The 14,366-nt window shown below is 42.4% G+C and overlaps 1 protein-coding gene across 2 annotated transcripts in view; it reads left to right on the plus strand.

Moving 5' to 3' along the window:
- Tnfsf13b (TNF superfamily member 13b) overlaps nt 1-14,140 on the plus strand; it is a 57,007-nt gene extending 42,867 nt beyond the window's left edge. For both annotated transcript variants that reach the window (XM_078016330.1, XM_021729618.3), the window contains 3 exons: nt 8,898-9,010; nt 9,093-9,243; nt 12,534-14,140. In XM_078016330.1, the coding sequence (XP_077872456.1) occupies nt 8,898-9,010; nt 9,093-9,243; nt 12,534-12,646 (377 nt within the window). In that variant the 3' untranslated portion in view covers nt 12,647-14,140. The remainder of the gene's footprint in view (nt 1-8,897; nt 9,011-9,092; nt 9,244-12,533) is intronic.
- Nucleotides 14,141-14,366: the final 226 nt, after the last annotated feature.

Below are 14,366 nucleotides of genomic sequence, written 5' to 3' on the forward strand. Positions count from 1 at the left end.
TTGCAGATCGACTCCATCAATGCCTGGATCTTTCAACAATCTTAGTCAAGTTGCCTGCAGTTCTGCCTTGGTCTTCACCTCCTGCTGGCACAGAGCCCAAAGATAAGCCTGAGGGGCAAGACTGGTGTCCTCTCAGCCCATTTTTGAGGATGCCTCTGGTCCTCTCATGCTCAATTGCACTCCAAATTCTCCGAGGATGTGCAGTATCCTTTCAAAGCCTGTATTTTCCGAAGTCTTTCTCCCTAGCCTCCTCTTTCATAGGATTGTCGAGAAGTCTGTTGCTTACCCGTCTTCTGTCCCAAGCTTCAGCTGGCTGGGCTTGGGTATTTCTGTAAGTGCTTTTGGTTGATGTCAGCCTGGGAAGCTATTTCTACATAAACGGAGGCCCCAGGCAGCTCTGAATGCATGGTCCTAATATTTTGTAAGCAAATGCTTGTGTCAGACACAAGCAAACTGCCACTAGAATTCAGGTCTCCGTCTCCATGCATGCTGCCAAACTGGAGAGTTGGGTATGGAAAGTGGGCAAGAAGAAGTACCACAAGTTGCTGAAATTTTGCACTAAACTCTGCTCGTCTTTCTGCACTAAGGTCTGCCTTGTTTGGTGTAGGTTTCTTATTAGATTGTACACCCCCCAAAGTTGATTACATCCTTTCTTAACAGTTTAGTTGTTGATTCAGTGGGTTGATTCTTTGAAATTTCTACTCTGCCATGTTTTCCACATTAGTATGACATCTACAATTATATTTTCAGAAAATATCTATTGATTCTTTTCTCTGGTCTAAGATATTATTCATGTTCTTCTCTATTTCTTCTGTCCTTTTGTTTACTACCATTTTTAAATTTTTTTGGACAGTACTATGATACTTGTCAGTGTTTATCTTTGTACTTTTACAATATTTGTATTTCCATGACTTGATCTGTCACTTTACATTGTATTTGTTGAGCCCCAGCTGCTGTGAGGCAAATGATGAACTTACCATTAATATATCTTGCCCTCTACTTGCCAATATTTGTTACCGATATGATTTCTACACTGGGAAGTTGTAAAGCAATTTTCCTCTTTTCCACAGATGCACTTTCCCATGTGTTCTTGTCTTGCCTCTTGGATGACTGTGTTCAGCTGTCCTGGCAAATCCTGGTGCTGTCCCTCTCCTTGCATTGTTTGCTTGAATTTTCTTCTGTGCTGGTTTACTGAAAGAGCACCTGGGGGCAGTGCGTAGCCAGCATTTGCATTATCATAGCTATTTCTTTACAGTCATTATACTTGAAGGGTTGGTGGCTAGAAAGAATTCTGTTCCCCTCTTCACTTGAGTATTTCCTAGGAATTTCACCATTGTCTCTTGGTGCTATTAGGCACATTGAGAAAAGTAAGGCAAGAATTGTTTTTCTTCTTGTTATGTGATTTTGACTTTCTCACCTGAATATACTCAAGATTTTATTAATTTAAAATTCCACACTTTTTTGGTGCTCAGAGTGTTGATTGTACGTAGAATAATGCCTCCCCCAAAGATGCCCACAGCCTGGTCCCTGAGTGCTGGGATGGCAAAGAGGAGCTCACAGACGGGACTCGGCTCTAGCTCTGGGGTCGTCACAATGGCCAGGTAGGTGCAGGCCAAGGACAAAGGCCCCCCTAAGAGCAGGTCAGGAGTGCTGGGCTCAGAGGGGGCAGTGCGGCTGGGAAGCAGGTTGTCAAGGTGGACGGGCCGAGGGTCAAGGAACGTGGGCAAGCTCTAAACCTGGACATGGTCAGGAAATAGATTCTCCCCAGGAGCCTCATGGGGAGCACAGCCTGCCAGGATGAGAATTCTGAAAGCCGCGTTGTCGGAAGCCGCTCAGTTTGGGGCTATTTGTTGTAGCAGCCATAGGAAGCCAGTGAAACCGCACTCCACCAGCCCTCCCTGGCACACCGTCACCTGAGGACTCTGAAGTCGGTGCCAGTCCTCGTTTCCAAGCTTCCATTCTGTACATCCTGGGAATCCTCGACTCCTTCTGTGTCTTTCAGTTTTCTGTTTCTTCAAATTCTAAACACATCCCCATCTCATTTTGCTTTGGACAAGTTCATTTTCTCTAACCTTGGTTTGAAGGAGTGTCTTGTTCCCTCCTAGACTTGCCCAAGGTCCCTCGAGGTGGTACTGGACCTTCCTGGGTTGTGGGGCGGGCGATTCTGAGATGTGAGAGCCGCTCTGTGGCTCCTGGAGCTGTGTCCGGGCCTGAGCGAGGTAGCTGCGGCAGGGCCCCTCACCACTTCCTGCTTCCTTCACCCAGCCCCAGGGTGGCCTCCATTACTTTCCCCACCCTCCATTACCTAAGAGAATGTGCCTCTCTCTGCTTCTCCCGTTTTGCTCCCAGGAGGTAGAAAAGGAGGCCGTTTTAACCCTCGTTGGTGGTGAAGTATCTTGACCTCCTTTTCTCGTGGAGGTTTCCCGAGCTCCGTTTTTACTGTCTCCGTAGAGGTTGATAGCCAATGACTCTTCTCCATAGGAGTCCCATTCCCTGAATGTTTCTCCACCCCTTTTTCTGCGGGCTGGGCGCTTCTTTTTAGCCTTAGATGTACTTCTGAACATTGGTGATCTTCAGACCCCCCACAAGTCCCATTCTCTCTCCATTCCCCTTATTCCTCTGGAATTCCCTAGTCTTCCTTGAGGTCATTTGATGCTGCATGCTGGTGGCCCACAGGTGTGTCCCTAGTCCACATCACTGTCCTGAGCCCCAAGCCTACGTAGCCTCTGTTACTGAGCATCTCGAATATCCTGGTGCCTCTGTCCAAGTTCTAGAACTCTGCCCACTTCTCTTCAGCCCCCAGTGCCCACTCTCCACGACCACGTGTGCCTTCGTCCACTTCAGAGTCCCGGGTGTTATTCTCGACCACCTCTTATAATCACATTGATCTAAAGCTGTCAGCTCTCTCTCCCAAATGCGTTTTCAATTAGCCTCCTCCTCTCCGCTCACATCTGCCTCCTGGTGTGAACCGCGTGGACCTTTTCTTACATGGTAGCCACAGAGCAGATGTTTCTAGAATATACAAGTGCCCACTTCTCTCCCGATCACAGCCCCTCAGTGGCCTCACTGCCTCTCAGGCAGGTCAGCCCACATGGCCCTGCCTGGCTTTGTTTTCTGTTAAGTTCCTAGCACTGTGCACAGAACCAGCATGCGACAACTTGGCTGCAAGACTAAGTTACCATACCAAACTATGTTTGTTTTACAAAACAAAACCCTGCTTCTTTAATTGATTTACTTCATCCACCTTTTGAAGAGTGTTATGTTTTCCATCTTACAATTATTCATTTCCATCAGTTTTAATAAAATTTTTTAAAAAAGAAGTAAACCAGTGGACAGCTAAACATTGGCTGCCCTCTGTGGTCCCAGGGAGCCAACACTGGAAGTGCAATGTTGGGAGTTTGACTTTCAGAAAATAGTATAAAAACAACCATTAGTGAAGCACAGATTTTCTATAAGATTTTGCATCCTAAAATTTATCTACTGCTCTTTGATGCTTATTAGAGGAGGAAAGACGTTCTTGAAAGGCAGACATTTTCACAAATACATGAAAATTGTGTTCACATATTAGTTTGTCACTCTTATTTCACATGTTAATGTATATGTTAATTGTAAAAATGCTTGAAAACATTTAAATGCACTGAAGATTTAAAACTGGAAATTTCATACCTTATATATGGAGATACACCAGCATTTTACCTATTGACTAGTAATAAATATTAATGCTCTTGGAGTTTGCTTCCAATATAAGATTTTATATATATATAACATACATACATACACACATATACATATACACACACAATTATAATATAATTTTTTTTTTAGTTGTAGATGGATGCACAATATCTTTTTTGTATTTAGTGCTGAGGATTGAACCCAGTGCCTCATACATGCAAGGCGAGCGCTTTACCATTCTGCTACAGCCCCAGCCCCCCAAATTCTTAAGCATCTGCTGTAAGGAGTGAGGCGTATTGGTTTAGAAAAGTACTCTACAGGGAAGGTTTTAACGCATGTTTTCTTCTTTGCATTGATCTATAGTCTAACTCTCATGTTAAAAATCTAAATGAGTTTAAACATATATAATTGGTTATAATATTTATGCTTATAGTTAGCTTTTAACTTATTGTTTAGCTTGTTTTCTTAAAGGATCTGAAATTCATTCACTGGCACATATTCATAGAATGCACACTGTGTGAGGCTGTCTCACTGGCAAGGATTGGGACTGCAGCCAACTAACTCTTTGATCTTACAGATTATGATCTCTGTGTTTACGTGCACAGCGTGTATGGGGGTGTGCTTGTGCACACACCTGTGTTCATGGGTGGCTGAGGGTGTAGAGTGGAAAAGGAATAAGACAGCAAATAAGAACAAGTAAAGAGGGGCTGTATCTTTTTAGTAAGAATATTGCCAGAAAGAGATGATGTAGTGCCAAAAGAAATATCTGGTAAAAAGAAGTAAATTTAAATCATTGCAAAAGGAATTTTAGTAAATAACATCCCTAGCCAGAATGTAAACAAGGGCTCTCATGAGGACATCCTAGCTTTTCGATGGCTGGCATTTCATTTCCCAGATTTCAGAAACTAGCAGCAAAATCCTTCTAGAAGAACAGTAGAGTGCTTGTCTAGTTGCCATAGTACGTCGTCATTTAGTATTTTATGTTTAAAGTTGGATTAGTTCATTTAATAAGAATTTGCTGCGCGCCTTCTGTGGGCTGGTCATCATTTTAAGCTTGAAAAATTAGTAGGGAACCAGACGTGAAGAGTCCTTGAGCTCAGGGGAGTCAGGATCTAAGGTAGGTGTCCTGAGGGGGAAAGAGCGGTCCTGGGTCAGAGCATCAAGTCGTATTACCAGACCGTGGAGACAGCCTGTCATCCTGGTGTCTGCCATCACTCTTCCTTGTGATTTTCAGCACTTAACATTTAAAGGGCCTCAGGCAAATCATCTCATTTAAACAAAGCTGAATACAAAAGTGTACCGGGCTCCTTCACTGAGAGTCCATGGGGTCTTTGGAGAGGACGTTGCCTTTGTTATCTTCGGCCGCCTTCCAGTGTGGCCCTGGGGGTCTTCAGGTGAGGAGAAGGTTCTCCAGAGCCCTTGTTTGGCAAGAGCCACCAGACGTGCCCCACGTCATGTTCCCTTCTGAGGACATGAAGTTACTGTGTGAGCACACTGGGTTGGTTGTCTCTGCTCAGCAAGAGCTGAGCAACAGGACACAGGGACAGCAAGCAGCAGGTTTATCTCAAAAGGGACAGACACACTTCTCTGAGAAGGGGCCCCTGAGCTGGGAATCTGGTGGGTGGTTTGGGCCTGTTCTTTATGGTCCCTGGAATTTCTTCCTCTCATCTCCTCCCTGTCCACGCACCCTCTGTCCACGCGCCTGTTTCTCTACTGGGTCCCCTGCTAAGGAACTCCAGCAGGAAGTGCCAGTCTGATTAGGTCCCCGCTGTGTCCACGACACTTTCCTGGAGCAGGAAGCTGACCTCATCTGAAGACCCTCTCCTGCCCCTTTGTTCCGGCCCTGCCCTGACCCTCACTCGCTGCCCTTGTATGGCTCCCGCAGTGACAGTGGTGGGGGTGGCTCCTGGGAGTGAGCACAGAAGTGTCCATGAAGACCAGCAGCACATCTCTGCACAGCCAGCCTCGCTCCAGCCTTCCTGCCCCCGCTGCCCTGGTCTTCTTGGCACCACCCTCCACAGCTGTGAAATGTGAACTTGAAGAGATGCCCAAAGGAGCCCTCGCTTGCTTTTAATTGAAATCACAGCGCAGTCGGTTTTGTTTTAGCATCTCTGGCTCTTTGACTTCTTAGAAACATAAAATAAGAACCACATATTTTCTTTATATTCTTCCATCAAGAATATTATTTGGATTGAGAATATAAATTCATACAGCCATTATGGAAAACAGTGTGGAGATCCTTTTAAAAATAAAAATAGAACCGTATGGCCTAGCAGTCCCACTATTGTGTATCTATCTAAAGGAGTGGAATCGGCACTTCTGCACCGATCCCAGCATTATTCATATGAGACAGAATGTGACCCACCTGAGTGTGCATCAGGAGAGGGATGGATGAAGATGAGTGCCACACACAGCTGCATGCCTGCAGCTATTGCAAAGGAGGGAGTTCTGCCATCTGTCACGACACAGTGAACTTGGAAGACTATGTGTAACTGCAGTCAGCCAGACCCAGAAAGACAAACGCCGCATGGTCTCATTTGTATATGGGATTCAAAGTCATTGAACTTGTAGTAGGATAGTGGCTACTGAGGCAGGGGCTGCAGATTGGGGAGAATCGGGCCAAAGAGTTTCAGTTTCACAGGACAAAGAGGTTCCAGAGGTCTGTCCACAGCATGGTAATTACAGTGATAACATGTCACCTTCCTGAAAAATTCAAAGAACACGTCTTAAGTCTTCTCTCCACAAACTTACACAATGGACATTTATACATATTCATATTTGAGTTTTTCCTCACTTATAGCATTTTTGAGGCCAGTTATTTTTCGTGGATCAGTTTTTTTGTAAACCAGACTGATTAGTATGTTTTAATTTTGTTTTTTGTGTTCTTTCAGTTTTAATTTGATCTTAATTTTTACTGTATAATTTTTCTTCCTACCCGTTTTCCTTGATTCCTTCTGCCAATCTCTATTGCTCTTTCACTCTTAGTCTTTTACTGCTTTTTCCTTCCTCCTCCCTCATAATCATCACATCCTATTATCACTTCTGTTCTATCCCCGTCTACCATTTGAAATTATAAACCTTTTTGCAACTTGCTGTTTTTATTATAGGCAATAACTGATCATCTATTGTGATAATTAACATTGTAGACATCAAAGTAGGAAATATTTTGTTTATGCTGTGAATTGTTGGTTTAGGTTGTTGTCTCCCCCTCAACAATGAGGTACTAGAAGCCTTCAAAAGGACACTATAAGTCCACAGGGTAGAAACTCGCCTGCCTCAGATCCATACTGTTAGGTGGGTAGACACACAACTTGAGAAAGCAAAGGAACAACTTGCCCAAGCAAACCAAAATACTCCAGTCACAGAATCCATCAGCACCAAAGTGGAAGAACCGTCAGAGGAGTTTAGAATGTGCATAGTTAGACTGAAGTAAAGGATTATGTAAGAGCAAATACAGTCATAGCAAAAGATCAGTTCAATAAAGAGATTCTGAAAAAAAAAATCCTTGAAATTAAGGAAATAAACTAAATTAAAAATTCAGTAGAAAACATCACCAACGGACCAGACCACCTGGAAAGACAGAGTCTCAGGCAATGAGGACAAAGTATATAATCTTGACAATAGAGTTGACCATGGAGAGAAGATGCTAAGAAACCATGAACAGAAAGATGGGATAACATGAAAAGATCAAATTTAAGATTTATTGGGATAGATGAGAGTGTGGAGATACAAACCAAAGTAATGTACAATCTTTTCAATGAAATAATATCAGGAAATATCCCAAACTTAAAGAATGAAATGAAAAAAAAATCAAATACAAGAGGCTTATAGGACTCCTAGTAGACCCACACCAAGGCACATTATAAGGAATCTTCCTGAGATATTTATGTGTGTGCCGTGTAATTTTTAAATAGTTGACAGATGGGGGTGGGGTTCTATATCTTAAGGTGATTGATTTCTACTGTAATAAGTCATGCAGGAAACAAGTCTGCATGATTTCAAATTTTAAAAAAGTAGTGGAAATGCTTTTTGTATTGATAGTATTGATTATATACATGTCAAAATGATCAAATTTCATACTTCAATATATGCATTTTATTGTGCTTTAGTTTTACCTCAATAAAGCTATGAGGAGCCTGGGGGAGGGAGCTCTACAATTGTCAGCTGCATGTCACTCTGAGCCCTTTTGAGGATCCCTGGGTGGAAACTCTTCAGCCTCAAATCCAGGAAAAGCTGTTCTTTGCTTGAGTTTCTGGCATATTCTGCCGTTCACCTCACCCTCCCTTTGCTATGACCAAGGTGGAGTTTGGAGACACACGTGGCTCAGCTTTGCCAGTTATCCAGGAACACTGTAAACATGGCTTCCAGCCTCCACACTTCATCTTGCTGTCCTTACCGCCATCTCTGTAGCCTTCCGTTTCCCTGTTTTGCTTCCACTTTATGTGATCATCTCCCAGTGGCTAGACGTCAGGTCCCCCCACACCAGTATTTGCATAATGGAGCTGTGAGGAACCAGACTGAGCTGGAGCCCAGGGAGGAGGTCTGTCTGGTCACCGGGTGTGGGTGTCGAGATGCCCAGGCCTGTTCTGGCTCAGCGACTCCGGACCTTGCCTGCTTGCTCTGTGGCTGCATTTCCTGCCTGCCCTTCATCAGATCTTGAGCAAGTGTTTGTCTCCCTGTCACTCCTCACGTGCCAGTGAACGCGCAGTACCTGAACTTGATGCTAAGGTCACCGGAGCTCCTTCCCTTCCTGGGAAGCCCGTGGCAGCCCAGTGACCTTCCCCTCTGCTTGGCTCTGCTCTGCTGCCAGGGCACAGCGGGCTGGTTTCCTCTCGTGGCTTCTGCTAAGCTCTTCGCATGACTCACTCCCTGAGGATCAGAGGACAGTCTCTACCAGTGTGCTGTTGGGACCTGTGTCCAGCCTTCCCTGCAGGCTTTCCCTGCAGACCAGCCTGTATCATGACACAATGTCAGGAAGCCCAGACATGCCCAAGGTGCCAGCTGTCAGATCCTGGAATGTGACTCTGGCCCGGGTCAGAGCATAAGAGACCAGAGAATCCAATGGGTGTGGCGATTCGTCGTCTTTTCCTCTTTTATGATTTTTTAAGTAGATGAAATTCACGTTAAGTTTCAGATTCAGGTAAACAACTACTTATTTAAAAAATTAAGTGGAAACTACTTTTCTCAGGTCCCTTTCTTATGAATACTTCTCTTCCTTATAGGAGCTTACACATTTGTCCCATGGCTTCTCAGCTTTAAGAGAGGAAGAGCCCTGGAAGAAAAAGAGAATAAAATAGTGGTGAAAGAGACCGGGTACTTCTTTATATATGGCCAGGTAGGTCCACAGCCTCCTGTTTATAGTCCGACGCCTCCCGATCCGTGCACTCCTCTGGCAGTGTTCTTTGGTTTGTTCTCAGGTTTTGTACACCGATAGCACCTTTGCCATGGGACACCTCATACAGAGGAAAAAAGTCCACGTCTTTGGGGACGAGTTGAGTCTGGTGACTTTGTTCCGATGTATTCAGAATATGCCAGAAACACTACCCAACAACTCCTGTTATTCAGCTGGTAAGTGACCGTTCTCAGACCTGCTTATTGTGGAATGCAGACAGACTGGGCTGAAAATCTAGCTGCCCAGGGCAGGAAAGAAAGGACGGGCCATAAATATAAACAGGCAGACGTTCCTCAGTACATTGTGTTTTATTATCTTGAAGGATGAGCCCATCTGTTGAGATGGTTGGAATCATTACTAATAGTTGAACATTTTTATATATATTTAGAAAGCAGAGCAACTTCGTAGAGCTCTACCTTGACAGCAATTCCAACAATACAACAACTACACTAATACCTAACAGAGATCTCCATCTGCCAGGTACTCTCCCTGGTGCTTACTGAATCTTCCATTTAAGGGAGGAGGAAGCTGAGGCTCAGAGAGGTAACATAACTTCTCCCAGGTTGCACAGCTGCGAAGTTCCAGAACTTGGAGTAAACCAGCTAGTCTGGTCCACAGTGGGAGCCAGCAGAACTTCCACCTTCTGGGAAGAATGGCCTCAGGTGGGCATGAGTGCACAAAGGACAGGATGCACACCATCTCCTTTCAGACGGGTGGCCTCTGGTGCCAAGGGACATCTGGCAGGTGACTTTGGGATGTGAGTGTAGGAGTGACCTTGCTTTTGAACTCAGGAGAGAGCAGAGGCACAGGGAAGCAGGCTTGGTAACAGCCCGGAGGGCTGTTTTATTTTGGGGGGTTGATTTCCTGTTCAAGGCTGGTTTTTAAAAAAACTTGCTCACCTTGGACACACTAATTCCCCCCTGGAGATTTTGACACATCAGTTCAGAGCCCAGAGGAATGTCTTCTGCCTCAGGCAGTGCCTGGGAAGGGCACACAGTGTGGTCACAGGATTGGGAAATACTTGAACTGTTCTAAAGGCAGTTCCAAACAAACACCCAGTCAATCAGAAATGGATGCATAGTGACACAGGACATAGGACAATGGTGCATAGTGAGGAAGGTGGCATCATTCTGGATGTGAATAGCTACAGTGGGGGCAGGAGGAAGTCTGAAATTGGAATTCCCTGATTTTCATACAGGCAACTTTCTTTGTGCTCGGTGCTGACTAGCATTTTGATATTGCAAAATCTTTATAAATGTCAAGGCCACTCCTGTCTTATTTATATGCATTAGTACTTGGAGTTTCACAACTAACTCTTTAAAATTTTCTAATCATCTACTCATCTCACATTCACTTCCTCAGAGAGTATGCTGCCAGATTGCCTGGGTGCCTGTTAAAACAATAATTGTCTTGATTTTAAAGATATTTCTTAGTACTAATAACTCTGTTACATAGGAGAACAATTCTCTAACAATCTTCAGGCTTGCAATTTTAATGTCTTAGGTTGAATTTGTTTAAAGTCATTAAAAACTGCATGATAATGTATGATTGCATGAACTACTTCCATAGTTACCTGAAAAGACTGAAAGGGTCAGCTTACGAAGCCCAACAAAATACTAGGGACCACTAATGAACCTGAAGCTGAATCTTACTCACTATTAGTAAATTGAGTATAATTATTGTTCAAAAAGTTACAGCCAACTGTTACAGTTGGAAGAGTAGAAATAGTCCCAAACAGTGTCAGAGTTTTAAATAAGACTTATTTACTCTTCATCTTGAGGTATTATTAATTAGTGCTCTGTGAGCTATTGCCCTTATACGATAAGCACAAGTGTATTCAATAAGTGAGAAAAATAGAAAAAAGATCAAGATTTATTTAACTATTAATAGTCAATTTTCAAATGCTTTAATGATTCTAGAAAGTATACTCACTACCCTAAACAATGTCTAAGACAGTGTTGTCTGCCTTGGCCCATTACAAAAAACAAGACCTTGGGGACAGGAAGCTGTCGTCCTCCAGCACTGCTCCTACCTAGAGGAGCAGTGAATGTGCATAGAACGGACTCTATAGACAAACGCTGGCTGTGTGCACCCAGGAGATCTGGTGCTTTGAGCCTTAGGTTGAGTAGAGGTGTGTATGACAGTCAGTTTCACTGTGTGCTAACGGTACAAGGCACCACTTTCTAAGTTGTTACGTTTAGGTCTTGACCATTTAGGTACTAGTTATTTGGTGTATTTGTTCTTCGACTCCTTGCCCCTGTTCTCCATATTTTTTGTTCATGATAGCCAACAAGTACCCCTTATATTTACTGTAGGTCTTGAGTTGTACTTTGTATTCTTAATTCACTGGATACATCATTGTAAATTAGACACACAGATACCTGGGTCATTTTTTTTTGAGAGAGAGAGAGAGAGAGAGAGAGAGAGAGAGAATTTTTTAATATTTATTTTTTAGTTTTCGGCGGACACAAAATCTTTGTATGTGGTGCTGAGGATCGAACCCAGGTCACATGCATGCCAGGCGAGCGCACTACCGCTAGAGCCACATCCCCAGCCCCCCTTGGTCATTTTTAAGGAGCTAATTTCTTTGTTTCTTTTGATTATGAGGCAAACAGTTATTTAAGGAAACCCAATACAAGGAAGGCTTCTCCCCTAAAGAGTGGCTCAGTGGTAGAGCGCTTGCCTCACGTGTGAGAGGCACTGGCTTCAATTCTCAACACCACATATAATAAGTGAATAAAATAAAGGTCCATCAGCCCTAAAAAAAAAATAAGTGATCCAAAATGACACCTAACACCATAGCAGGAACTCTAGAGGAAGACTGCCAACCAATGTGCTTTGCTAAGCAATAGCTTTTTTTTTTTAAAGTTCTTAATATTTATACTTCTATATGCTCATTTAAAAGTATTATTAAGACTATCGGGCTGGTGATGTGGCTCAAGCGGTAGTGCACTCGCCTGGCATGCGTTCTGCCTGCGTTCCATCCTCAGCACCACATACAAAGATGTTGTGTCCGCTGAAAACTAAAAAATAAATATTAAAAAAAATTCTCTCAAAAAAGAAGACTATCCTCTGTGTGTATTTTTATTTTTGCATTTTTATTTAGTATTATTAGAAAAGGTTTCCTTTTTCAATAAAATTAAGCAAAACCCTTCTCTATGTAATATTCTATCAAGGGATATGCTACATAACTTATTTAACTTGTTTCTAAAGTTTGATTTTTGGGTCCTTTTCTGAGTCTTCATTTTATAAACAGATGATAAACCTATTTGTTTCTGTTGTACCTCCTCCTGCGTATTTCTTTATTTTACTTTTAAGGCCAATAGTGTTGCAGCTGGTCTCTTGATGCACCTAAAATGTGTCTCCTTATTTTAATAATTTTTTTCTGAAACATTTTGCTTTAAGTTGTTTTCTTCCTTTATCACAAAACAACCATTTTAAGTCCTTGTAAATCACTCTTCCCCAGGCATTGCGAAGCTGGAGGAAGGAGATGAACTTCAACTTGCAATACCACGAGAAGATGCAAAGATTTCTCGGGACGGAGATGGCACCTTTTTTGGGGCATTGAAACTTCTGTGACCCACTTGTGCCGTGTCTGTGGCTCTTTGCCCCTCTTCCTCTGCACCTCTAAGGGGAAATCACTTAACTGGAAGTGCCAAAAGGGGAAAAGTAGTTACCATAGCCTTTTCTGTGAGCTGTTTATTTTGGTTTGCTGAAAGTGGTCCAAAACAGGAAATTTAACAGACAACCACAGCCAAAGAGTGTCATGTGAATTACAAGAAATAGAGCCCGTATTCAGAAAGATAGAATTAGAAACACTTTTCAGTATAATTCTATCTTGAACAATGTACCACAGCTTCTTCTCTCAGAGGCGGCACATGGTTCAAAGAGCAGAAGTGACTTCTCCAAAAGTGATCTTCCATCATGTCCCCTGGAACTTGTGCCCACATCTGTAGGACATGGAGACATCTATGGACAGTCTCGGGTTTCATTTTTTCTTGTTAAAAACGCCCCTCTTGGGCCTGGGGTTATGGCTCAGCGGTAAAGCTCTTGCCTCACGTATGCAAGGCCCTGGGTTCGATCCTCAGCACCACATCTAAGTTTTTTTTAAAAAAATGCCCCTCTTTAAGTTAATGTCATAGAAAGTTTAACAACAAACAACAACAAAAAAAAAACCTCTAGAAATCTTGCATTAAGTACAAGAATAATTGAAAGTTTAGTGGTTTTGATTTTAGGTTCCAGTTAGAAGAATAAACAACTTTAAAAAGCTCAATTTTAAATATTGCACAATTAGACTGAAAAGAGGATAAATGTACCACTTAAGTTTTTGCTTGGTTCAACTATGCAATTTTCACCTCTTATATTATCTATTACCCAGACGTTTCACAGAAGGAAAAGAATTTTCTCCATTGTATATGCATGTATGTATTTTTTATAATTAATTTCACTTTAAACATTTAGATGTAGGTCAATTTCACCTTATGCATATAAAGCACTAATTAAAAGTAACTAGTTGCACTTATATAAAGTAAAGTCTCCAAGAGAAATGAAGACATTTATGATGAAGTAATATAACTTCCCTTTATTTCTGGTTTTTCTGTTTCAAACTGCTGCTATTGTAGTCCACGTATCCCAGCCTTTCACACACACCTGGTACTTGCCTTATGGAAGCAGAGGTGTCACTGAAGGCCTTAGCATCCTGGAGTTAGGAGCATGCATGTACTCTTGCAAAGCTCCAGCGTCTCAGAGGACATGATCGTAATTCTAATTTTATCAGGAATCATACTTGACAATGCCGTAGTACTTAACATTTTTGTAACAGCTGCCTCCTTTGTATTTTGTCATCTTATCTCATTAACAGTAAACTTCACTAAGTAGTTGCCTTCATTTGTTTAAATAGTATTTGGAAAAAAATGCCCCAGTCTACATCAACTTTCCATGTAGAAAGTTTTTAAAGACACTTTTCAAAACTAAGAAAGTGTTTTAAGATTGTATCTAAAACCAAACTTTGTTTAAATCTCTGGTTCTTAAGTTTTTCCTTGTTGATCCAAATAAAATATATTTAGCAATTCATTTTGCTTTTTTTTTTTTTTTAATAAGAAGTGAGGACTGGGGATGTGGCTCAAGTGGTTAACTCGATCGCCTGGCATGTGTGGGGCACTGGGTTTGATCCTCAGCACCACATAATAAAAAAATAAGTAAAGGTGTTGTGTCCACTGAAAAATAAATTTTAAAAAATTCTCTCTCCTCTCTTAAAAAAAAAAAAAGGAGAAAGGAAGAAGAAGTGATAGGAGGAGGA

The sequence above is a fragment of the Ictidomys tridecemlineatus genome, chromosome 6 (assembly GCF_052094955.1).
Source record: "Ictidomys tridecemlineatus isolate mIctTri1 chromosome 6, mIctTri1.hap1, whole genome shotgun sequence".
Classification (NCBI taxonomy): Eukaryota; Metazoa; Chordata; class Mammalia; order Rodentia; family Sciuridae; genus Ictidomys; species Ictidomys tridecemlineatus.